The 25,840-nt window shown below is 44.5% G+C and overlaps 1 protein-coding gene across 1 annotated transcript; it reads left to right on the top strand.

Moving 5' to 3' along the window:
* The first annotated feature begins 10,169 nt into the window (after nucleotides 1-10,169).
* On the top strand, nucleotides 10,170-25,350 carry LOC130267257 (securin-like). The gene is made up of 6 exons (XM_056516706.1): nucleotides 10,170-10,289; nucleotides 16,493-16,582; nucleotides 17,969-18,102; nucleotides 22,736-22,817; nucleotides 24,816-24,968; nucleotides 25,267-25,350. Exons 2-6 carry the CDS (start codon nucleotides 16,507-16,509, stop codon nucleotides 25,326-25,328), a joined length of 507 nt encoding a protein of 168 aa, XP_056372681.1. The 5' UTR covers nucleotides 10,170-10,289; nucleotides 16,493-16,506; the 3' UTR covers nucleotides 25,329-25,350.
* Nucleotides 25,351-25,840: the final 490 nt, after the last annotated feature.

Below are 25,840 nucleotides of genomic sequence, written 5' to 3'. Positions count from 1 at the left end.
AGTTTATTATGAAGCACAGTGATGTCACAGTTTATTATGAAGCACAGTGATGTCAGTTTATTATGAAGCACAGTGATGTCACAGTTTATGATGAAGCACAGTGATGTCACAGTTTATTATGAAGGACAGTGATGTCACAGTTTATTATGAAGGACAGTGGTGTCACAGTTTATGATGAAGGACAGTGGTGTCACAGTTTATGATGAAGCACAGTGATGTCACAGTTTATGATGAAGCACAGTGATGTCACAGTTTATTATGAAGCACAGTGATGTCACAGAGACTACAGAATGTACAACTGTACGTATGATGACGATGGCGGGATGCTATTGAAACGTCACACATACATGGGGAAATAAAACACTTTGTTTTTGCACCTTATCTGGGAGTGCCGCTAGATCTTTAGTTTTGTAGATAGATAGATAGATAGATAGATGATATATAGATAGATAATAGATATGAGATAGATAGATAGATAGATAGATATGAGATAGATAGATAGATCGATCAGTGTATCCCAACCAGGGGGCCTCTAGCTATTCCAAAACGACAACTCCCAGCATGTTTTTGGCTTTATGAGCATACTGGGAGTTGTAGTTCTGCAACAGCTGGAGGCCCCCTGCTTGGGAAACACTGCTCTATCTATCAATCATCTATCTATCCATCTATCGCCTATCTATCTATCTATATCATATCTATCATCTATTTATCTATCTTTCTATCTATCTCATATCTATCTATATATCATCCATCTATCTTTCATCTATTTCTCATCTATCTGAGATAGATATGAGCTAGATAGATAAATAGAAAGATAGATAGATACATAAATAGATGGATATAGATAGATGGATAGATAGATATGAGATAGATAGATAGATAGATATGAGATAGATAGATAGATAGATAGAAATGAGATAGATAGATACATAGAAAGATATATAGATACATAAATAGATAGATATAGATATATGGATAGATAGATATGATATAGATAGATAGATATGAGATAGATAGATATGAGATAGATGATAGATAGATAGGAGATAGATAGATAGATATGAGATAGATAGATGGATGGATAGATAGATATGAGATAGATAGATAGATAGATAGATAGGAGATAGATGGATAGATAGATAAAAAAAAAAACTCCAGAAGAGCAGCACAACAAAATTATGAAAACCAATGCAATGGTGCATGCTGGGTGTGGACCTTGGTGAGAGATTCACTTGTACTAGTAAAAAGCAAGAGACCAGCAGCACACAGAAAAATTAGTGCAAAAAAGGTGGAGATTTATTGCATTATCCCAGTGTACAAGCTCCTTGAGAACGGCGACGAGAGGTCGCTGAAACGTCGCTTCTTTTGTACACTGGGATAATGCAATAAATCTCCACCTTTTTTGCATTAATTTTTCTGTGAGCTGCTGGTCTCTTGATTTTTTTTTTTTTTTTTTTTGGATAGATAGATAATAGATAGATGATTGATATAGATCAGTGTTTCCCAACTAGGGGGGCCTCCAGCTGTTGCAAAACTACAACTCCCAGTATGCTCATAAAGCCAATGGAATGCTGGGAGTTGCAACAGCTGGAGGCCCCCTGGTTGGGAAACTGATCTATCTATCTATATCATATAAATTTATCTATATCATATCCATCTATCTATATAATATCCATCTATCTCCTATCTCTCTATCTATCTATCTATCTACCGTGTTTCTCCGAAAATAAGACCGGGTCTTTAGTCCCCAAAAAACCACTAGGGCTTATTTTCAGGGTAGGGCTTATTTATTTATGGGGGGCTGCAGGAGTGTGGAGGATGGGGGGCTGTAGCAGTGTGGAGGATCTTCTACACTTCTACAGTGCTCCCCACCCCTCTGCCATAATAAACTACAGTACCTTACACATTTCATCCACCGGGGGAGACGAGCATTTCCCCACCTTTGTATGTACCGTAGCGTCCGCAACTTGTTCTGTACTTGTACTGTACGGAATCTCCTTCTGTTGCCTGTTGCTTAGCAGCCGGTGGCAGGGACACGTCCGTGACGTCGGCCGTGCATACGCACGGACGTTTTAAAGCAACAGCGTCCCTGCTCCGGCTCAATTACGGTAACTTGCTGCGACCAGCTAAAGGAGGTGAGGGGAGGTAAGTGGGGGAGGGGCTGGTGTCTGGTCTGCGGGCATTACTGGTGGCCGCGGCCCGCCAGTTGATTACCCCTGGCCTAGGTCTTATTTTCGGGGTAGGGCTTATATTGCAGCCCACCCTGATAATGCTGCTAGGGCTTACTTTCGGGGTAATATCTATCTATCATCTATCTATATCATATCTATGTATCTATCATCTATCGATCTGTCTATCATCTATCTATCCATCTATTTATGTATCTTTCTATATATCATCTCTCTATCTATATATCATCTATTTATCTATCTTTCTATCTATCTCATATATATATATATATATATATATGTGTGTATCTATCTATCTATCTCTCATATCTATTTATCTATCTATCTCATCTATCTGAGTGAGATAGATAGATATGAGATAGATAGATAGATATGAGATAGATATGAGGATAGAATTCCAGGAGAGCAGCACAACCAAAAAGCGAGACAAAGTAGAGATAAGGTGCAAGCTGTGTGGGAACCCGGGTCAGGGGATCCGCTAACATAAAAATCCAGAAGAAAGCAGTACACAAAGGTATTCGTGTCAAAAAAGGTGGAAGTTTATTCCATTAATCCAGTGAACAAAATGCGAGCAACGTTTCTGTGACCTCACGTCACCGTTATCAAGCTCAAGTGCAGAATCACATGTGGGTGTTTAAATACACATCAGTGTTACATCATTAACCAATCAAATACAAGGTAAACAAAGACATGTGCTTACGATACATACAGTGGTAATAAGGCATCATCTATAAATGCAATATACATTCAATGCTGGTGCAGTGATAAAAGTGCCATACATAGTGCACGTGCATGAGTGCGGCGATCTGCCTGAAAACAGTAGTGCATTCATGTAAAATAAATATAATTGGGCGCTTACCCGGCAGAGCTTACTGGGACTACACGTATGTGTACTAGAGCGTGGGTCTCCGGAACTGCGCGGCTGCAGCATACCCTATACAGAGGTTGTGAGAGGTGGAAGGAATGTGGTGAGGAAACCCGCCTATGGCAGGGGTCCATACACCACTATACCGAATAGGGCACTCTCCAAGTTAATTCTGGGAGAGTGACCCTGTGTACACCCGTGACCCACGAACCATCCTGTGAGATTAGGGGAGCCATGCCAGCTCATTTCTGCTTATGCCCACGCCTATGAACGCAAGACATCCGCCATTATTAATTTCTATACACAGTATGGGCAAGTTTGCCCTCCTCTAAGATGGCCCTTACTTACTCTTGATCAGTTGTGCGCAAGCGCACACAAAATACAGAGTCCAATACTTCATTGGCTGCTCTTCTCTGGTGAACTGTGCTTCCGATTGGCTGGCAGGCTGCAGCCGCGCAGTTCCGGAGACCCACGCTCTAGTACACATACGTGTAGTCCCAGTAAGCTCTGCCGGGTAAGCGCCCAATTATATTTATTTTACATGAATGCACTACTGTTTTCAGGCAGATCGCCGCACTCATGCACGTGCACTATGTATGGCACTTTTATCACTGCACCAGCATTGAATGTATATTGCATTTATAGATGATGCCTTATTACCACTGTATGTATCGTAAGCACATGTCTTTGTTTACCTTGTATTTGATTGGTTAATGATGTAACACTGATGTGTATTTAACCCCTTAAGGACCCAGCCATTTTACACCTCAGGACCCGGCCATTTTTTGCACATCTGACCACTGTCACTTTAAACATTAATAACTCTGGAATGCTTTTAGTTATCATTCTGATTCCGAGATTGTTTTTTCGTGACATATTCTACTTTAACATAGTGGTAACATTTTGTGGTATCTTGCATCCTTTCTTGGTGAAAAATCCCAAAATTTTATGAAAAATTTGAAAATTTAGCATTTTTCTATTTTTGAAGCTCTCTGCTTGTAAGGAAAATGGATATTCCAAATAATTTTTTTTTTATTCACATATGCAATATGTCTATTTTATGTTTGCATCATAAAATTGACGAGTTTTTACTTTTGGAAGACACCAGAGGACTTCAAAATTCAGCAGCAATTTTCCAATTTTTCACAAAATTTCCAAACTCACAATTTTTCATGGACCAGTTCAGGTTTGAAGTGGATTTGAAGGGTCTTCATATTAGAAATACCCCACAAATGACCCCATTATAAAAACTGCACCCCCCAAAGTATTCAAAATGACATTCAGTCCGCGTTTTAACCCTTTAGGTGTTTCACAGGAATAGCAGCAAAGGAAGGAGAAAATTCACAATCTCCATTTTTTACACTCGCAAGTTCTTGTAGACCCAATTTTTGAATTTTTACAAGGGGTAAAAGGAGAAAATGTATACTTATATTTGTAGCCCAATTTCTCTCGAGTAAGCACATACCTCATATGTCTATGTAAATTGTTCGGCGGGCGCAGTAGAGAGCTCAGAAGCGAAGGAGCGACAAGGGGATTTTGGAGAGTACGTTTTTTTGAAATGGTTTTTGGGGGGCATGTTGCATTTAGGAAGCCCCTATGGTGCCAGAACAGCAAAAATCCCCCACATGGCATACCATTTTGGAAACTAGACCCCTTGAGGTACGTAACAAGGAATAAAGTGAGCCTTAATACCCCACAGGAGTTTCACGACTTTTGCATATGTAAAAAAATAAAAATAAAATTTCACTAAAAGGTGTGTTTCCCCCCAAATTTCACATTTTTGCAAGGGTTAATAGCAGAAAATACCCCCCAAACATTGTAACCCCATCTCTTCTGAGTATGACGGTACCCCATAAGTTGACCTGAGGTGTACTATGGGTGAACTACAATGCTCAGAAGAGAAGGAGTCATATTTGGCTTTTTGAGAGCAAATTTTGCTCGGGGGCATGTCGCATTTAGGAAGCCCCTATGGTGCCAGGACAGCAAAAATCCCCCACATGGCATACCATTTTGGAAACTAGACCCCTTGAGGTACGTAACAAGGAATAAAGTGAGCCTTAATACCCCACAGGAGTTTCACTACTTTTGCATATGTAAAAAAATAAAAATAAAATTTCACTAAAAGGTGTGTTTCCCCCCAAATTTCACATTTTTGCAAGGGTTAATAGCAGAAAATACCCCCCAAAATTTGTAACCCCATCTCTTCTGAGTATGGAGGTACCCCATAAGTTGACCTGAAGTGCACTACGGGCGAACTACAATGCTCAGAAGAGAAGGAGTCATATTTGGCTTTTTGAGAGCAAATTTTGCTCGGGGGGCATGTCGCATTTAGGAAGCCCCTATGGTGCAGGACAGCAAAATAACCCCCACATGGCATACCATTTTGGAAACTAGACCCCTTGAGGAACGTAAGAAGGCGTAAAGTGAGCATTTACCCCCCACTGGTGTCTGTCATATCTTTGGAACAGTGGGCTGTACAACATTTTTAATTTGCACAGCCCACTCTTCCAAAGATCTGTCAGACACCTGTGGGGGGTAAATTCTCACTGCACCCCTCATTACATTCCGTGAGGGGTGTCGTTTCTGAAATGGGGCCACATGTGGGGTTTTGTTTTTTTTGCGTTTGTCAAAACCGCTGTAACAATCAGCCACCCCTGTGCAAATCACCTCAAATGTACATGGCGCACTCTCCCTTCTGGGCCTTGTTGTGCGCCCCCAGAGCACTTTGCGCCCACATATGAGGTATCTCCGTACTCAGGAGAAATTGCGTTACAAATTTTGGGGGGCTTTTTTCCCCTTTACCTCTTGTCAAAATGAAAAGTATAGGGCAACACCAGCATGTTAGTGTTTTTTTACACTAACATGCTGGTGTAGACCCCAACTTCCCCTTTTCATAAGGGGTGAAAGGAGAAAAAGACCCCCAAGATTTGTTAGTCTATTTCTCCCGAGTACGGCGATACCCCATATGTGGCCCTAAACTGTTGCCTTGAAATACGACAGGGCTCCAAAGTGAGAGCGCCATGTGCATTTGAGGCCTGAATTAGGGATTTGCATAGGGGTGGACATAGGGGTATTCTACGCCAGTGATTCCCAAACAGGGTGCCTCCAGCTGTTGCAAAACTCCCAGCATGCCTGGACAGTCAACGGCTGTCCGGCAATACTGGGAGTTGTTGTTTTGCAACAGCTGGAGGCTCCATTTTGGAAAGAGTGGTGTACCAGGCGTTTTTCATTTTTATTGGGGAGGGAGGGGGGCTGTGTAGGGGTATGTGTATATGTAGTGTTTTTTACTTTTTATTTTATTTTGTGTTAGTGTAGTGTAGTGTTTTTAGGGTACAGTCACATGGGCGGGGGATTACAGCGAGTTTGAGCTGCCGCACAAAATTTGCTGCATTGCAAACTTGCAGCCCGATACTCACTGTAAGCCCCCTGCCCATGTGAATGTACCCTGTACATTCACAGGGGGGGGGGGGGGGGGGGACCTCCAGCTGTTGCAAAACTACTACTCCCAGCATGCCTGAGAATGTTAGGGAGTTGTGGTTTTGCAACAGCTGGAGGCACACGGGTTGGGAAACACTGAGTTAGGAAACAATGTTTCCCAAACAGTGTGCCTCCAGCTGTTGCAAAACCACAACTCCCAAACATTCTCAGGCATGCTGGGAGTAGTAGTTCGGCAACATCTTTAGAGCCAGATGTTGCCGAACTACAACTCCCAGCATGCTTGGAGTTGTAGTTTTGCAACATCTGGATGACTACAGTTTGCAGACCACTAATACAGTGGTTCCCAATCTGTGCCCTTCCAGATGTTGCAAAAGTACAACTCCCAGTATGCCAAAACTGTCCAGGCATGCTGGGAGTTGTAGTTCTGCAACATCTGAAGGGCCAGATGTTACAGCACTACAACTCCCAGCATGCCTGGACAGTAAGGGCATGCTGAGGATGTGTAGTTTTGCAACATCTGGAAGGGCACAGTGGTCCAAAAACTGTGGACCTCCAGATGTTGCTAAACTGCAACTCCCAGCATGCCCAGACGCCAAGGGCTGTCTGGGCATGCTGGGAGTTGTAGTTTACAGGGTCCTATTACAGCAATGCATGTCGCTTTACGGCGACGTGCATTGCTGTAAAGGGCCCGACCGCGGCTGAAGATCTACTCACCTGTCGCCGCCGCCATCTTCCTCGCCGGGATCCGGGTCTTCAGGGACGAGGTAAGTACCGGGGCCGGTCCCCAGCACTCCCCCGTCCCCCGCAGCGTCCTCCGGTCTTCCTCCCGTCCTCTCCGGACTTTCAGGGGCCGGGCAGGACGGGAGGAAGTAACCGCCCCCCCTCCTGCGATTGGTCGGTTAACTAACCGACAGATCGCAGGGTATAGGAGGAGGTGGCCGGCTTGCCACCTCGCTCCTATACGTTAGCATGGTCCTGGCTGTCTGTGACAGCCGGGATCATGCGAAATTACCGGGCGGTCGGGTCCCAGAGACCCGATCAGCCCGGTATCGCCGCAGATCGCAAGGGCGATTTCCCTTGCGATTTGCGGCGATCGCCTACATGGGGGGCCTACATGGCCCCCCTCGGCGTTTGCCCTGGATGCCTGCTGAAGGATTTCAGCAGGCATCCAGTTCCGATCTCTGCCCGGCGCGCGGCAGAGACCGGAAAACGCCAGGACGTACGGGGACGTCCTGGGTCCTTAAGAGGTTAAACACCCACATGTGATTCTGCACTTGAGCTTGATAACGGTGACGTGAGGTCACAGAAACGTTGCTCGCATTTTGTTCACTGGATTAATGGAATAAACTTCCACCTTTTTTGACACGAATACCTTTGTCTACTGCTGTCTTCTGGATTTTTAGATATGAGGATAGATAGATAGATATGAGATAGATAGATAGATAGATAGATAGATATGAGATAGATAGATAGATAGATAGATAGATAAGATAGATATGAGATAGATATGAGGATAGATAGATATGAGAAAGACAGATAGATAGATGCATAAATAGATGGATATAGATAGATGGATGGATAGATATGAGATAGATAGATAGATAGATCAGTGTTTCCCAACCTGGGGGCCTCCAGCTGTTGCAAAACTACAACTCCCAGTATGCTCATAAAGCCAAAGGAATGCTGGGAGTTGTAGTTTTGCAACAGCTGGAGGCCCCCTGGTTGGGAAACACTGAACTAGCTCCCACTGTCTCCTACAACTTTCCCCCTCTCCCCCAAGCAAGTTACTTACTTTAAAAGGGCAGCATCAGCAGTGGGCACTGGGCAGGTAAGTCTTTCATATTGGTGGTGTCCGGGCCTGTATACACACAGCGGGCCTGCTCCACAAGGTCCAGCAGCAGCATACAGGGGAGTGAGAGAGGGGGAGGAGCTTCCTGTTGCTCTTCCCAGTCTGCATAGCGCGGCCCCTGCGTGGTGACAGGGCTGCAGGCTGAAGATTTATTAAAAAAAGGATGCCGGAATAGATGGCTCCGGGGGGCGTCGGGTGCAGCGGGGGCTCGGGCCCCTTACTGGTGGCCATGAGAGCTGCTCGTGACCTACTGCTTCTAGGGGGGGCACAAGGGGGGGGGGGGGGCAATCATGATGTAGGGGGGCGGGCCGTGGCCCCCTCTGGGCCCCCTAACCCCGCCCCCCCTAACCGCGCCCGCCCCCAGAGACGCCACTGGCTGCAGGGGTGGTTGAACGCAGCGTCCATCCGGGTGCTGTGAAACTTGCTGTGGTCGGGGAATATGCGGTGGTATGTGGCCTAATGCTCGCCTCTGGGGCCGGACCTGGAGAGGGCAGCGGGCCCCCTCTCACGCTGGGCCCCTGTGCAGCAGAACCGGCTGCACAGGCGATATGTCCGCCCCTGCTGGGCAGTGTACGGCCCGACAGTCAGCGCGGGCCGGTCAGAGCCAATCAAAGGGCCATATGTGGCCCACAGGCCGTACATTGCCCAGGTCTGCTTTAGAGCATACAGCAGCTGATAAGCACTGGAATGATTAAGATTTTTAATATGTCATTTACAAATCTGTTTAACTTTCTGACACCATTTGATAAAAAAAAAAAAAAATTCCACTGGAGTACCCTTTTAAGTTTTGATTCAGATGCTCCAGTGACGATTGTGTGTTTTCTTGGACACTCATACATCCACCAGGCGGCTCGCCACCAGGGTGAGTGGTTTCTTGGAGGAGTATTGGTGGCCTGAGAAGCTCGTGGGTGCTTCTCAAAGAGGTGGATATTGCAAGGACAGTCCGTTCTCCGGTAGTATTGGTTATTCATGGTGGGAGGAATGATGTGTGCTTCCTCAGTCCCGGCATAGACTACCCTCATACGAGAAGACCTGGAAAGACTCCTGGGCTTCTTTTTGGATTGTGGTTCAAAATGTCCCTAGAGTAAAATGGCAAGGGGCCAGGGAGGCTGAGGCCATTGAGCGGTTTCGCCTCACTGTGAATTCAAGGATTTCACTGTTTGTGGTCGTATGTCACAGGCAACTGGAAGGTGACAGGCATCTTATGATTTCTGATGGTGTCCATCTCAATGACATTGGCATGGACTTCTTCCTCTCAAGCCTGCAGCACTGTGTGAAGCGGGGGTTCTCTGCCTTTATTGGGGGCAGTGGTTTGTTGCCATTGCACTGTAGTTATCAATGTGTCTCACAGCATTTGATAACTGCCCGAAAGAAGTGTGGAAACCAATCATGTAACAACCTCCCCTCCCTTTTTTGGCTGTGTGCCGTAAGTGTGGTCTGCCTTGGTGTGGATTTACGCCATGGCAGACCACCTTGCGCCATAAAAAGCCTGCGCCAAACAGAAAAAAAAAAAAGCTTCCTAAATGATAAATTATAAAAACATAATGGGGGAATTTAACAAATAGCTATGAACGACCACCTAGGCCAGTAAAATAGAATGTTGTTGCATGGTTTATTTATGGAGCCGTCACGCCCCCTCCCATACACTTGCATTGAGGGGGTGGGGCTGATGTCACGAACTCCCCAGCGCTGGCTCCAGCATTCAGAACAATTTGTTCCAAATGCTAAGCAGTGGAGTACACCTTTAATGAAACATAGGCTTTGCAAGGTGCTATGGGGGAGATTTATAAAATCTTGTGTAGAGGAAAAGTGGTGCAGTTGCCAATAGCAACCAGTGAGTCTCATTTTAGAGAGGAGTTTCTAAAAAGCAATCTAGTTGCTATGGGCAACTGCACCACTCAAAAATGTCTATGGGCAGAATGGACCCTCTAAGAGTAGAGCATAAGAGGTTTGAGATTCTGCAGAGGGGGAGACATGGTTACAAGAGAAAAATTAATAATTTGCTGGTCTGGGACAAAAGAAGTTAGGGATGACTGACCCAAGAAGACAGTCACTGGACTTTATATACCCCAATATTATAGTAATGATAATTTGTCTGCATACAGTGGTTTTACTTGCTAACAGTATGGTAGCATTCAGGATGTGGTGGTATTTGTCTATTGTTTGGAATCAGCTGTGGTATACTGGGTAATTCTACAGGTGACAGGTCCTCAAAGCAGTAATAGTGCGACAATATTTTGTCATCCTGTGGTGGTAATGGGGTTGTCCTTTAATGTTGGTTTTGGTACAGGTTCGTTTTGATTAAGGGGTATTCCCAGTTATATCACAGATTAGATCATGGGAGTCCATGTTTGGACACAGAACTATTCTAAACCTTTGTTTTGAATGCTGTGGCAAGTCATGTAGGCACACCTCCCTCCGTACATGGGAGTAGTGGTGTGCATGTAGTCAATATAAAACTAAATCCCTTTAAGGGTACATTCCCACACGGCGTATTTGCTGCGTATTTGCTGCTGCGTATTTTATTTTCTCTGTTGAAGTCAATGGGTAGGAAAATACGCAGCACCAAATACGCAGCAAATACGCAGCAAAATACGCTGTGTGGGAACGTACCCTAAGGGTGCGTTCCCACACTGCGTATATGCAGCATATTTCACGCTGCGCAAAATACGCTGCATATTCCTTGCTCACTATACACAGGGCTTTCTGGCAGCAGCCCTATGTGTGCAGTGAGTTTTGGAGGGGGAGCCGTGTGTCCGTGGCACATGGCCCCACCTCTAAAACTCACTGCACACATAGGGCTGCTGCCAGAAAGCCCTGTGTATAGTGAGCAAGGAATACGCAGCGTATTTCCTGCTGCTGTAAATTTTTTTTTTTCAACTGCCAAATGAGAGAAAACACCAATACAAAACCCATATGGCATTTTTTTATGGTGTTTTCTCACTCCCATAGACTTTGCTGGAAAAACGTCATAGTCTCAACATGCTATTTAAAAAAAAAACTGCCACTGAGCCCAAAAAGGCAGAAAAATGCCAGAGTGAAAACCTGCCAAAAAAAAATTACTAAGTGGATATAGCATTTTGCTCTTCCCTATTGAATTGAAGCTAACATCTGGCTGCAGCATTTTTGCCCAGAAAAAACACAAATGCTACCAAACTTGCATTGAGGGGCAGAGCGTGACGTCACACGGGGGTGGAGGCGTGACGTCACACGGGGGTGGAGGCGTGACGTCACACGGGGGTGGAGGCGTGACGTCACACGGGGGTGGAGGCGTGACGTCACACGCCGACGGCCCTGTGGTTGCCGGTAATCAGACCTGGAGCGAACGTGCTCCTGGGACTGATTTAAACTGGGGTGCTGCGTGCAAGATCACGGGGGTCCCCAGCGGCGGGCGCGATCAGGCATCTTATCCCCTATCCTTTGGATAGGGGATAAGATGTCTAAGCACCGGAGTTCCCCTTTAAGGCTATGTTTACATTCCATGATCAGCGGAGCACCGCCAGAACATACTGGTGCTAGGACCGCACGGAAATAGACTGACTCTGGCAATGTATTTCCATGCAAACGCCGCAGAAACTTTGAACATGTTTAATGTTATGTGGACGCCGGAATCAGGATTTCCGTACCAGAAACTTCTGCTGGAATTCTGCTGTCTGCACATTGCAACCAAGGAACTCTGGTGCTGTGGAATTCTGCACGGAAATTCTGCCATGTGAACATACCCCTAAATAACACACAAGTCCTGAGCAGACCATTGAAATGAATTGCATCCATCCCATTTTTGGAGAAATGCCAACGTGTGGACCCTGCCTAAGAATGTTACACTGGCAGATTTCTTGCAGATCTCCATGTATGTTTTGAAGCAATCTCATTCAGACTAGGTTCATATTGCGTTTTACTTCTCCCTCACGTTGGCATCCCACCATGAAATGGATGCCGAGATATATTGTAGTGGAGCGCAGGGGATGCGATTCACGTCAATGGCCCAAACTGAGTCACCTACTGACTCCTGTATACGCTATTTTATCGGGGGCTGGGCAATGCAGAAAACCCCGCTTTAGAGTCAGGGAATTTCTCATATACTTTGGAAGCTTTTTTCCTTTCATATTTGTCGCATGTCTTAGGCGCATGCATTTTTCACGCTAATGTTTTGCAACATTTAGTTTAGAGCAATCCTGACAGAGCTCTGGTTTAGAACACTTTCCGTTTTGCCTTTAGCACTGGTTGGGAATTTACTAAGTGCGGCTTTTAAACTTGGGCGCATTTTGTTGGCGCTAAGAGATCTGACAGGGCTCAAAGCCACATCAAGGCAGACCACACTTGAAAAACCGACATCCCACAGCCAAAAAAGTCTTCACTCAGGTTAAAATCATTGACCAAGAAGGAATATTTAGCACCCTAGTTATTAAATGCTGTGCGCCACTTTGATAAGTCTGGCCCAACGGCGCCAAATCACAACCCGAAGAACGGACAGGAAAAAAACGTGGGCTATTGAAATGAATAGCATTAGCTGCTCTCCACAGCAGTATGCATCCGCGGATACCTGTCATGGAAAGGAAAAATACTCATTTTACAGGATTTCTTTTTCTGTAACAACCCTGCTGTGTGTGAATGTTCCCTAATAAGACAGCACAAGTGTGGAAGTGGTTAATTAGATTGATTGATCAGCTGATATTCTGAATAAAAAGGTCAAAGGGCTTCATTTTTCCAGATAGTGACTGGTTGGAGTGGTGCCTGCAGTGCGGCTGTGAGTATTGTTGGGGGAAGGCTGAAGGTTATGAGAGGAAAAGCATTTTAAGGGTGGGTTCACACCCCGATTTTCTATACAGTTTTTGGATACGGTTTTAAAAAAAAAAAAAAAAAAAAAAAACAAAAAAAAAACGTATGCAACTGTATCTGTTGCAACTAATGTGTTTTTAACTTTTTTTTTTTTTTTTTTTTTTTTTTTTCTGGACAGAAAACCGTGGCCTACCAAGGTTTTTGGTCCAGGTGAAAAACCGTATAGACCCGTATACTTTTTTTTTTTTTTTAACATGGGAGTCAATGGGACCCGTACAGAACTGTATGTGTGCACAGTTCCATACGGTTTTTTGACTTTGCACAGTTGTTTTTTTTCTTGGAATTTCAATCAAACAAGTGAAATTTTATTCATAATGGAGTGAAAAGTTCAAAACGTATGTTTTTTTTCTTAAAAAAACGGATGCAACCGGACATCACTTTTCAAAGCGTATATGGTTTTCAACCGTATACAGATAAAACTTTGTACACATGTTTTGATACAGCTTAGTCAGGCTTTGAGGAATCCTTTTTTTTTTTTGTATTTTTTTTTTTAATCAAAAACCTGAAGAAAAAACTGTATTGCAAAAACGTGGTGTGAACCCAGCCTTACATATAGCAATATTTTTAAGCCAAACCAGACGCAGCACCTCCACAGACAAAAAGTATACAGTGATCCCTCAACATACAATAGTTTCAACATATAATGGTCTTTTCTGGACCATTGTAGGTTGAAACCAGACTCAACATACAATGTACAGACAGTCCAGATCTGCGAAACATGTCAATGGTGGAAGAATTGAACAATTAGAATGGGCATTTTACTGGTAAAACCCCTGTATTCCTGAAGTGTACGCACTGACTGATGTCTGGTAGGGCCCCCTACAGTACAGAGAGGTATTATATGTTCTTCTGTACACTTTACCTGTACCAGGGTTTCCTGCTCTTTTGGACACCAGGTGAGGGCGACTCCATGTTACTTTTTTAGGACATTGCCTGTACTGTACAGGACCCTGAAGAAGCTCCTGTCCTCTACATAGACCAGTGTTTCCCAAGCAGGGTGCCCCCAGCTGTTGCAAAACTACAACTCCCAGCATGCCCGGACAGACAAAGGCTGTCCGAGCATGCTGGGAGTTGTAGTTTTGCAACAGCTGGAGGCTCCCTGCTTGGGAAACACTGATATAGACAGTGATTACAGCTACCAGCAGATCTTTCTTACTTTTATATGTAAGAACTTGCTTTATCTATATTAGTTATCTACCTATTTTTCTTAAATTTTCACTTTTTTCTTATTTTTGGATGACATTTTGGTGCCTTTAGAACCAATTACCAGGTTTCCATAGAGTTCAGGTCTCAACATACAATGGTCATCCTGGAACCAATTAATATTGTAACTTGAGGGACCACTGTATTGGGAAATTTGGGCTTCTACATACTGATGCAAAATAGTGACTAAATTATTGCAGTTTGAAAATGTCTGATAAAGCAAAGCGTTAGCGCTATAGTCTGATCTACAAACTGTAGAAAAGGACAGGAGTCCTGCACTCACCGTGTAAGACCTGGTTATTCAGCTCCCATCTCGGGCCGCTCCTCCGGTAGGGAAATCAGGACAGTGTGGGGCGCTCAGAGACGACTGCCGGCAGTTTCATGCATAGGAATGCGATTCCTCTGGCCGGACGAAGCGCATTCCTATGCGTGAAACCGCCGGCAGTCGCCTCTGAGTGCCCCGCGCTGTCCTGATTTCCCTACCGGAGGAGCGGCCCAAGATGGGAGCTGAATAACCAGGTCTTACACGGTGAGTGCAGGACTCCTGTCCTTTTCTACAGTTTGTACATTATTGATTCCTGTGTTATCCTATCACCGCCGTGTATGGTTGGTTGTATCTGGTTTCCTGCCTGAAGTGAGGATCTCCATCTCGTGGTTGTGAGGGCTATAGGTTTCGGTGCCACTGTTTTGGGTCTTTTGTTGGGCTATACTCAGATCTACTTTCCTCTAGACGTTGTTTTGCTATAGCTATTTATAAGAATAATGTCTCTTGCCAAGCTGTTTTCTTAAAGGGTAGCTCCCACCATCCTACTTTTTTTTTTTTTTTCTGTCCCTGCCTATTGCCAATCTATCCCTAACCCCCTCCCTGATTTTAATTTTTATTTTTACTATATTAAAAATGCCTTTTGTCTGCCTGGCAGTGTGCTCACTACCAGGCAGACTTCCCAGCAGGCACCACGTCACTGATGCCTGCTGGGGGGGGACTTCCGCCCTTAGTTCATCTACACAGGGTGCCTCCAGCTGTTTCACCACTACAACTCCCAGCTTGCCCTGACATCTATTGGCTGTCAGGGCATGCTGGGAGTTGTAGTATTGAAACAGCTGGAGGCACCCTGTGTAGATAAACTATTAGTTAGTTAATGCGGCGCTAGCCCGTCCCCTCCATCTCCCTCCCCCCTGCGCCATACCCGTTCCCTTTATCACAACCCCCCCCCCCCCCCCCATTACACTTACTGCAGAGTCTGGTAGCGGGCGTGCAGGGACAGCGGCAGCGATGTGCGGGAGGAGTGGCCTCCCAGCCAGTGGTCGGGGAGCCAATGCGCTCGCTCCCTGCCTGTCTGATTGACAGGCAGGGAGCGAGCGCAGGCTGAATGAAAAAGGACCGATGCCCGTCCGCAATCAGTCCTTTTTCAGGCTGCAGCCGGCCACTAGGAGGGAGACCCCTAGTGGCCGGTTTTCAAATGTAAATTAAACCATTTTAATTAAAAAAATAATTATAAAAGTATATTAGAAATATGTTGTAGTACAAAAGTACTACAACATATCAAAAAATAAAGTTGGTGACAGTGCCCATTTAATGCTTTCCCTGACACAAACGTTTTGGTTCCTCTATTTATGTGAGTGACTGGTGTAGTCTGCAGGTAAAGCTGTGGGAATTATTAGAGGATTGGAATGGTTTTCTTGTGGGTGTATGTTGTCATTTTGTTGCAGTGTGCTTTTGTGCCTAAGTGTATGGTAGTGGATTCCTTAGCCTGATCTTTGCAATGGTTAGAGATTTGTGATGTGCGAGAGTTGCAAAAACTGGGTGCATCTGTATTTAAAAATCACCTCATGCAAACAGCTTCCATACTTTTCATACACAGACAATAGGAGATGCTGCCATGGAGTGTTCTCAGGTGACTTAGAAAGTGCGCCAAAGTTATGCCTGTGTGCTTTCTCAACTATGGCACATCACGACAAAGACAAAAGAACAGCCTCCTCCTACATGCAACTATGTATAAATATCCGAAGTATTCCGGATGTAGGGAGAACTGTAGTGTGGTACTCCCGGGTTTACTTCTGCCTGCCAAATGTTATTTACCAATGCTTTTTACTTGATTTTGCTGTCAGGTCTGAACAGGAATATGGAAGCCATCATGTGGTTTGAAAAGGAAAATGGTGACTTCTGCCACCTTTCTTCCAAGGCTAATCGAGGCCCTTGTAAGTTAACACTTAGTGCTCCGTGTTCTACACAAATATACTATATTTACATTTCTGCTGCTGGATGTTAATGGAAATAGTTGACTAAATATTATGAGTGATTTTCCTAATGGATTGAGCTAAGGTGAAAATTATTTTTTTTCTTTTCCCTTCACAGTTGTGGCCTCCTGTCCTTGCCCTGTTAAAACTAAAAGTGCCAAAATGTGAACTTAGTAGCACGCAAACTGTGCCTGCAGCTCTAAATATGGGTGTGGTGTCCCGGGACCGTATTTCATACGCTACCTTTGTAGAGGTCCCCATAGTCAGAGTCCCTAGGAACGTCGGGGTCCCTCTCCTATAGTTATCCCCTTGTCACCCCTCAGTTAGTCTATGACTATATAGAAGTTCTTATAAATATAAGTATAAATGTGTATATATTTTATTGCCTACCTGTTCAGCTTAGCAGGACCTGCGGGTCACGTGATTAGGTTAGAACTCTATGGTTTTGCTACAGGACCTTTGGAGGTTCCCATGACGTGTTCACCCACAATGCAATGTAACGGTGAGTGACAGTTGTTATGGACCAATCCAAAATGGCCAGCCCCTGCCCATATAAGGGACCTGCGCCATCTTGATCGCTCACTTGGGTTGCTGACTTTGGAAGAGGTAGGACCTCCGCAGCTTACAAGACGACTTACTAGGCCAAAGCCTTGCGGCCTTGGCCTCTAACATAGCGGATATACTAAGCAATTCCCTGCTACTCGCTGCAAGATCACTGGACCTAAACACACCCTTAAATCCAGCGGATCTATGCTACAAAATCCCTAAGAAGCTAAATTGAGCTTATCTGATCCCAACCAACTGTCAATCGCTGCTCAGCTATTTGCATAGAGACTCTGTTATCTGGACTGTTACTATTGCTGCATGTACAGAAATTCTTCAGTAAAAGTTCCTGCAAGTTTTCAGGTAACAGTGGTTGTGGACAATCCTTTTTCTGCATCGCCTATTGCTCTTGGGAAGGGTGGCAATAGGCCTATCAATAATACAGCATTTAACACTCACCCTGGCGTCACGAGTGACAAGGGTTAACAGTGCCCTTTACTATCCCAAACAGCAACACCCTAACTACCCTACACCCCCACAAGGCTTTATCCCCCCCAAGTTCACCACATGTGTTATAGTAATACCTCAATCACATGCATCATGGCACACAAATGTGTTTATATAGAACCTTTAGGCTTTTTGTATTCGTACTCTCGTGAGCACCAATTCAGTATGTGTGACAACCGGGTGTTGAACACTGGTACCAGAGCATCCACTGGGTCCTACTTTGCTTTCTTAAGATTAAACACTTTTTGTGATGTGTGCACTGAATGACATTATTCATCTGTTCTAACTTTCTTGTAGCAGCGCAGCTTTCTAAAGGGTTCTTACAAGTGCCTAAAGGAAAAAACTTCTCTGTGGCTAAACCTCAAGCACTTAGGAAAGCACTGGGAAACATTAACCAACATGTCCAACCCAAGAAATCTGCTTCAAAAAAGGTAAGTTGGACTGATGTTAAAGCAGTAAGGAAAGGTTATAAAACCTGGTGCACAGTGTATGGTATACTGGTCCCAACCCCTCACACCTGAGGACATGCCCTGTTAAATTTCACTGGGTTGACTGTTATTGCGGATTAGAAAAAACTGAGCTAATGGTAGGAACACACTAAGTTCTGGCCACCGTGGATTGTATCTGTCGGCATCCCACTGAGAACAGGATGACGACAGATCCTCTTAATGGGAGAAGCACACCCCCATTCATTTCTGCTGTGGCACTGCATCATCCCTAGTGACTCCGTTCGAGACGTGTGCTTTTTTAAGTGCACTCATGATGGGTTGTTTCGCTTTTGAAATGGCTCACATGTCCCGAAAGGAGTGACTAGGTGACTCCTTTTGGCCATAGAATTGAATGGGGGTCCACTGCGCCCATGAACAGTATAAGGCTGGGTCCACACTACGTTTTGTCCCATACGGGAGCGCATACGGCAGGAGGGAGCTAAAACCTCGCGCTCCCGTATGTGACCGTATGCGCTCCCGTATGTCATTCACTTCAATGAGCCGACCGGAGTGAAACGTTCGGTCCGGTCGGCTCATTTTTGTGCCGTATGCGCTTTTACAACCGGACCTAAAACCGTGGTTGACCACGGTTTTAGGTCCGGTTGTAAAAGCGCATACGGCGCAAAAATGAGCCGACCGGACCGAACGTTTCACTTCGGTCGGCTCATTGAAGTGAATGACATACGGGAGCGCATACGGTCACATACGGGAGCGCGAGGTTTTAGCTCCCTCCTGCCGTATGCGCTCCCGTATGGGACAAAACGTAGTGTGGACCCAGCCTTAGTCAGCATCCTGTTTTCGGCAGTATGCTGGCAGAAACGATTAACGGGGGCCAAAACGTAGTGTTCCGACCAGGGGTCAAGTCCTGGGAAAAAGTGGGAACTCGCCCAAAATTTACAGTTAAAGGGATACTAAACATCTTATCCCCTATCCAAAGAATTGGGGATATGATGTCTGATCCCGGGGGTCCCAACACTGGGGACCCCCACGTTCTCCCTGCTGCACCCGGCATTGGGTGCAGCGCCGGAGGCTCGTGATGTCACGGTCATGGCCCCTCAATGCAACTCTATGCCCCCTCCCATAGACTTGCATTGAGGGGGCATTACTGTGACATCACAAGCCTCTGCCCCACATCACCAGTCATCCAGCTCGGAGCAAAGCTCCCTCCGTTCACCGGATGACTTGGGTGCCACAGCAGAGATCGCGGGGGTCCCCAGCAGCAGGACCCCCACGATCTGACATCTTATCCCCTATACTTTGCATAGGGGATAAGATGTCTAGGGTCAGAGTTCCCCTTTAAGGGGTGGTCCTGCAGGACTCCTGCCAATGGGAACTGCGTTCCTGCTGTGGAAAATGTGCAGGAACATCGTTCCCATGAGTTCCTGCAGGACTTGAGCCCTGGTTCCGACCCTTGGTGAACCACACTTGTCCTTAGGTTGTGTGGTATTGCAGTTTAGTAGTATTGAAGTTGATGGAGCCAAGCTGTAATAGCACACACAACCTGACAGGTGTGGTGCGATTCTTGGCAGAATTTTTTTAGGTTAGACTTAAAAGATTTGTGCCTTGCACCATACGCCAACTGACTTCAATTAGTTTTCGTCTGCAGTGTTAAATCAAGCATTAGATTTTACCATATATAACACGTTGCCAAGCAATAAAAAAAATAAAATATATATAAAAAAATTTTTTTATTGCTTGGCAACGTGTTATATATGGTAAAATCTAGTGCTTGGTTTCCTTAAAACACATTTCTCACAAAGCAACATGTTCAAATTTTCTGCAGCAACCCAGTAGCAAAAGCCCATGTGTCAATAGGACTATTGCTTATTTCTATAGAAAATTAATTCAGATTCAGCACTTCTGCCCAATTTAACATGGTGCAGATCAACAGGGATTCAAGGAAAATACATAGTGTGAATATACCCTAAAGTTCCACAAATATAAATGTCTTATCTATTCCTTACCTACCTACACAAACTTTCCTTCGGAATGCAACAAATTGTAATAACTTCCCCTTGACACCCTGCATAGTAAGTGGGTGAGAGTAGAAAGCCCCTCTCTCTGCACCAACATAGGCAAAAATTCACTCAGGATCCAGAGCAAATGTGCTAGATATAGCAATGATGGTACCAATATGTTGTATATGATAAAAATACTAAATATATACAATAGTTTATGCATGAGACTGTACAAATATACAAGGGGTAAATATTACAATCCTACTGTCACCGACCAAATCCCGTGTACCAAGACCAACATCACAGTATACAAGGAACAAACGATACTGCCATGACCACATCATGACCACATAATGGCTAATGTCATCACAGTTAAAATAAAATATCACTATCCAAAGACCAATACTCCCCCCCCCCCCCCCCCCCCCCCCCCAAACAAAAAATGGAGCTGCATAGTCGGTCATCTCTGCAGACTGTACAAGTGATTAGTGAAGTTACATCCAGTGACTCGCATTGGGCATCTTCTTCTGATCTGTTCACTGTTCTTCTCCTCAATCTGGCCCATCTTGAGGATGCGTTCACATGTGCATATTTTTGCTGCAGATCTTGCTGCTGCAGATTTTGCTGCCCATGGACTTTAATGGGCAGCAAAATCTGCAGAAGCAAAAATGTGCACGTTTGAACGCACCCTAAGACTTCTCCCAGCCACAACTTGTCTCTAAAACCTGACTGAGAAACATTTCAGGCTCTGCATTTCCCCCACACAGTAATGGTGCCCCCTATAAAGGTTAGGCCCTAGGAGAAAACACAATACTCACCTGTCACACCTCTTGCTGCTTCTCCCTTGCAGGTTTTTTTCCTGAAGTTCTGGTGCAGGTAGTGTACCAAAATCCCATCTGCTGACTTTAACTTCTTGATGCACATAAGTGAAACTTTCCTGGTGACATCTCTACAGTAGAGTTGGGTAACTTGCATATTGTAACCATCTAAAGGTATTCAAGCCGGTTTAAATAAATGTTTGTTTAAAAATTAAAAAATATAATTAAAGAGAATATATAATTACACACTGATCAAAAAAATAAAGGGAACACTAAGATGACATACCCTAGATCTGAATTATCTAATCGTATGAAATACTTTCGTCTTTACATAGTTGAATGTGCTAATAACAAAATCACACAAGTTTTTAATGGAAATCAAATTTGTCAACCCATAGAGATCTGGATATGGAGTTGCACACAAAGTGGAAAACCACACAACAGACTGATCAAACTTTGATGTAATGTCCTTTTTAAAGAATTTAAAATGTGGCTCAGTAGTGTGTGTGTGTGTGTGTGTGGCGCGCCTTCACGTTGCCCATATGACCTCCCTAAAATGCCTGTGCATACTCCTGATGAGGTGGCGGATGGTCTCCTGAGGGATGTTCTCCCAGACCTGGACTAAAGCATCCACCAACTCCTGGACAGTCTGTGGTGTCACGTGGCATTGGTGGATTGAGCGAGACATGATGTCTCAGATGTGCTCAATCCGACTCTGGTCTGGGGAACAGGCTGGCCAGTCCATAGCATCAATGCCTTCCTCTTGCAGGAACTGGTGACACACTCCAGCCACATGAGGTCTAGCATTGTCTTGCATTAGGAGGAATCCAGGGCCACCGCACCAGCATATGATCTCACAAGAGGTCTGAGGATCTAATCTCAGTACCTAATGGCAATCAGGCTACCTCTGACAAACACATTACTGACCCACTGCTCAACCAGTCATGCTGGAGGATGTTGCAGGCAGCAGAACGTTCTCCATGGTATCTCCAGACTGTCACATCTGTCACATGTGCTCATTGTGTACCTGCTTTCATCTGTGAAGAGCACAGGGTGCAAGTGGCAAATTTGACAAACTTGGTCTCTGGCAAATGCCAAAGGTCCTTCCTGCTGTTGGGCTGTAAGCACAACCCCCACCTGTGGACGTCAGGCCCTCATGGAGTCTTTCTGACTGGTTGAGTGGACACATGCACATTTGTGGCCTGCTGGAGGTCATTTTGCAGGGCTCTGGCAGTGCTCCTCCTTGCACAAAGGCGGAGGTAGCGGTCCTGCTGCTGGGTTGTCTCCCTCCTCCACGTCTCCTGATGTACTGGCAGGTTTCCTGGTAGCGCCCCAATGCTCTGGACACTACGCTGACAGGCACAGCAACCCTTCTTGCCGCAGATCGCATTGATGTGCCATCCTTGATGTGCTGCACTACCTGAGCCATTTGTGTGGGTTGTAGATTCAGTCTCCTGCTACCACAAGAGTGAAAGCACGGCCATAAAAAGTGACCGAAAACATCAGCCAAGAAGCATAGGAACTGAGAAGTGGTCTGTGGTCATCACCTGCAGAACCACTCCTTTATTGGGGGTGTCTTGCTAATTGCCTATAATTTCCACCTGTTGTCTGTTCCATTTGCACAGCATGTGAAATTGTCAATCAGTGTTAATTCCTGAGTGGACAGTGTGATTTCACAGAAGTGTGATTGACTTGGAGTTACATGCTGCAGATTTTGACTTGTAATCCCCAATATCTTCTCTGAAAAAATGGTGGCTAGCCAAGCTCGTTCTGACCTACAAACTTCTCTTCATACTACAGGTGGTCAAAAAGGATAACTTGGTGAAGCAAAGGGGTGAGAAGTATCCTGAAATAGAGAAATTCATTCCATATAACCCTCTAGGTACTATGAACTTATCAGGGTGTTTTTTTTTTTTTATTGCTTTGGTTCATGTATTTAATGGGATATACGTTTAATTGTCCAGGTATGTATAAAATGTTTCTCTTTTCCAATGAGTAGGCTTAAAAATTTCCCAAAATTTTTTTTATTTCACATAAAAAAAAATATATGTGTGTGTATATATGTGTGTGTATATATGTATGTGAAGGTGGTGAACTTGCACAGAGGGTAATAAAAGGGAATTACATGGTACAGGGGGATTGGGGGGGGGGGGTTGAGATTGATACGGCTGGTTAACTTACAGAAGCTGCCTTCTGCTTCTGTGCTGTGGCTGCTGCAGGGACCAGGGCCTCACTGGGGTATTGACTGTACCTCCCTGTATAAAAGGTAGGGCTGGCAGACAAGCCTGATTGTTCCTATTGCATGTGTCCGCTATTGGGAGTGTCCCCTATTCAGAGGGTGCAAATACAGGGTGGTCTATTTGTATGGATACACATTAGTAAAATGGGAATTGTTGGTGATATAACTTCCTGTTTGTGGCGCATTAGTATATGTGAGGGGGGGGGGGCGGAATTTCAAGATGGGTGGTGAACATGGCGGCCATTTTGAATCCAACTTTGTTTTTTCAATAGGAAGAGGGTCATGTGACACATCAAACTTATTGGGAATTTCACAAGAAAAACAATGATGTGATTGGTTTTAATGTAACTTTCTTCTTTCATGAGTTATTCACACATTTCTGATTACTTATAAAATGTGTTCAACGTGCTGCCCATTGTGTTGGATTGTCAATGCAACCCTCTTCTCCCACTCTTCACACACTGATGGCAGCACCACAGGAGAAATGCTAGCACAGGCTTCCAGTATCTGTAGTTTCAGGTGCTGCACATCTCGTATCTTCACAGCATAGACAATTGCCTTCAGATGACCCCAAAGATAAGTCTAAGGGGGTCAGATCGGGAGACCTTGGGGGGGAGGGGGGGGGGGGGCATTCAACTGGCCCACGACTACCAATCCACTTTCCAGAAAACTGTTCATCTATGAATGCTCGGACCATAATGTGGTGGTGCACCATCTTGCTGGAAAAACTCAGAGAACATGCCAGCTTCAGTGCATAAAGGGGAAACACATCATCATGTAGCAATTTCACATATCCAGTGGCCTTGAGGTTTCCATTGATGAAGAATGGCCCCACTATCTTGGTACCCCCATATACCATACCATCAATTTTTGTGTTCCAATAGTCTTGGAGGGATCTATCCAATGTGGGTTAGTGTCAGACCAATAGCGGGGGTTTTGTTTAAGTTTGCCTCATCACTGAACAAAATCTTCTGCGTAAACTGAGGGTCCTGATCCAATTTTTGTTTTGCCCATTCTGCAGCACCTGAAACTATGGATACTGGAAGCCTGTGCTAGCATTTCTCCTGCGGTATCAGTGTGTGAAGAGTGGGAGAAGAGGGTTGCATTGACAATCCAACAAATGGGCAGCATATTGAACACATTTTATAAGTGGTCAGAAACTTGTAAATAACTCATGAAATAATAAAGTTATGTTAAAACCAAGCACATCATTGTTTTTCTTGTGAAATTCCCAATAAGTTTGATTTGTCACATGACCCTCTTCCTATTGAAAAAACAGTTGGATTCAAAATGGCCGCCATGGTCACCACCCATCTTGAAAAGTTTCCCCCCTCACATATACTAATGTGCCACAAACGGGAAGTTAAAATCACCAACCAATGCCATTTTAAGGTGTATCCATATAAATGGCCCACCCTGTATATCAAGTCTTATGGGACTCTGCCGGGGGAATAAAAAACTGTCCGCTAAGGGATATTTTACTGTACTTTATTTGCTTTTGTAAATTAAAAATATCTTAATATAAATCCCCTGACTAGGAAAGAGCAGTGATTAACTGAAGGCTTTTAAAACCTGTTGTATCTTGTTGGGTTCCAGATCATTCTCATAAACATTTTTGACAAAATCTTATGGTCTTAACAGATTTTGAAACCTTTGATGTTCCTGAAGAACATAAGCTCAGTGACCGCTGTCTTGCTGGTGTTCCGCTCTTAGTTTTAAGGGATGACTCAAATAACGCTGAAGCTCTTGACCGTCTTGTGTTTTCACCAATGGAAATCAAACCAATAAACTATGGCAAGTACCTGGGGTCTAAGGGTTTCAGTATGTAATATCTTGGGGCAAATACTGAGCCAGTCTGTGGTCTAAGAACGTGTCTAAAGGTGCTATTGTAGATTTCTCTGTTTGAGAATGGAGTTCTATATGGGTTTCTGTAGAAGGAATGAGAATTGACCACCAGATGCCCAAACTAAGTAATTTGGTTTGTAGGTGTTGTCCAAGAGTAGAAATCCTCTTCCCTGCGTTGCTTTACTAATAGCAGAACAAGAATAGGTTACTTAAGTCAGGTTTTATCATTATTGATATTTTATTCCAGATTCCTTTGAGATCTCCAGCCATCTGTTTGAAGACATCACTATTGACTTACCTAATCTATGATTTTTTTAAATGTAAATGTCTGCCTTATTTAAATAAAGTTTCTTTTAATTTAACAAAGCTTTTGACCTTATCACCTATATTTTATTGTATGTCATGAAGGAGTCTGTGACAAACTGTAAAACATCAATGTTTTTATAGATCTAATAATCTATTTCGCTATTTGCTTAAGCTATGATCTAGATGCAGAGCCTTGCTGCCCCATATGACCAACATCCCTTATGCAGCCCAGTAAAATGGGTACTGTTGGTGTTTATGGTACTGACCCATACGCCATTCTCTTGCTATGCGATCTCTCAAAATTGGGATAACAGTTGGTCTATACTGACATATGGTTTTGGTTTCACGTGGGCTTCACATGGCAGCATATAAACATCCATGTTGGGGATGAAAGGCCTGGCCTGACCACAAGTCTGATGATCCAGACAGACAACTGACAGGTGTTGGTGTGTATGTATCAATCTCTGAGGGAACCTCTTTTATTTAAATCTCTCGTGACCCTTGACTGATCTAGT

The sequence above is a fragment of the Hyla sarda genome, chromosome 4, assembly GCF_029499605.1.
Source record: "Hyla sarda isolate aHylSar1 chromosome 4, aHylSar1.hap1, whole genome shotgun sequence".
In the NCBI taxonomy this organism is placed as follows: Eukaryota; Metazoa; Chordata; class Amphibia; order Anura; family Hylidae; genus Hyla; species Hyla sarda.
This window is presented reverse-complemented; position numbering and strand designations above follow the sequence as displayed.

Coding starts and splice junctions, on each gene's coding strand:
- LOC130267257 (XM_056516706.1), top strand. CDS start 16,507: ATGGAAGCCATCATGTGGTTTGAAAAGGAAAATGGTGACTTCTGCCAC. Junction 16,583..17,968: donor CAAGGCTAATCGAGGCCCTT/GTAAGTTAACAC, acceptor ACTTTCTTGTAG/CAGCGCAGCTTTCTAAAGGG. Junction 24,969..25,266: donor AATCAAACCAATAAACTATG/GCAAGTACCTGG, acceptor ATTTTATTCCAG/ATTCCTTTGAGATCTCCAGC.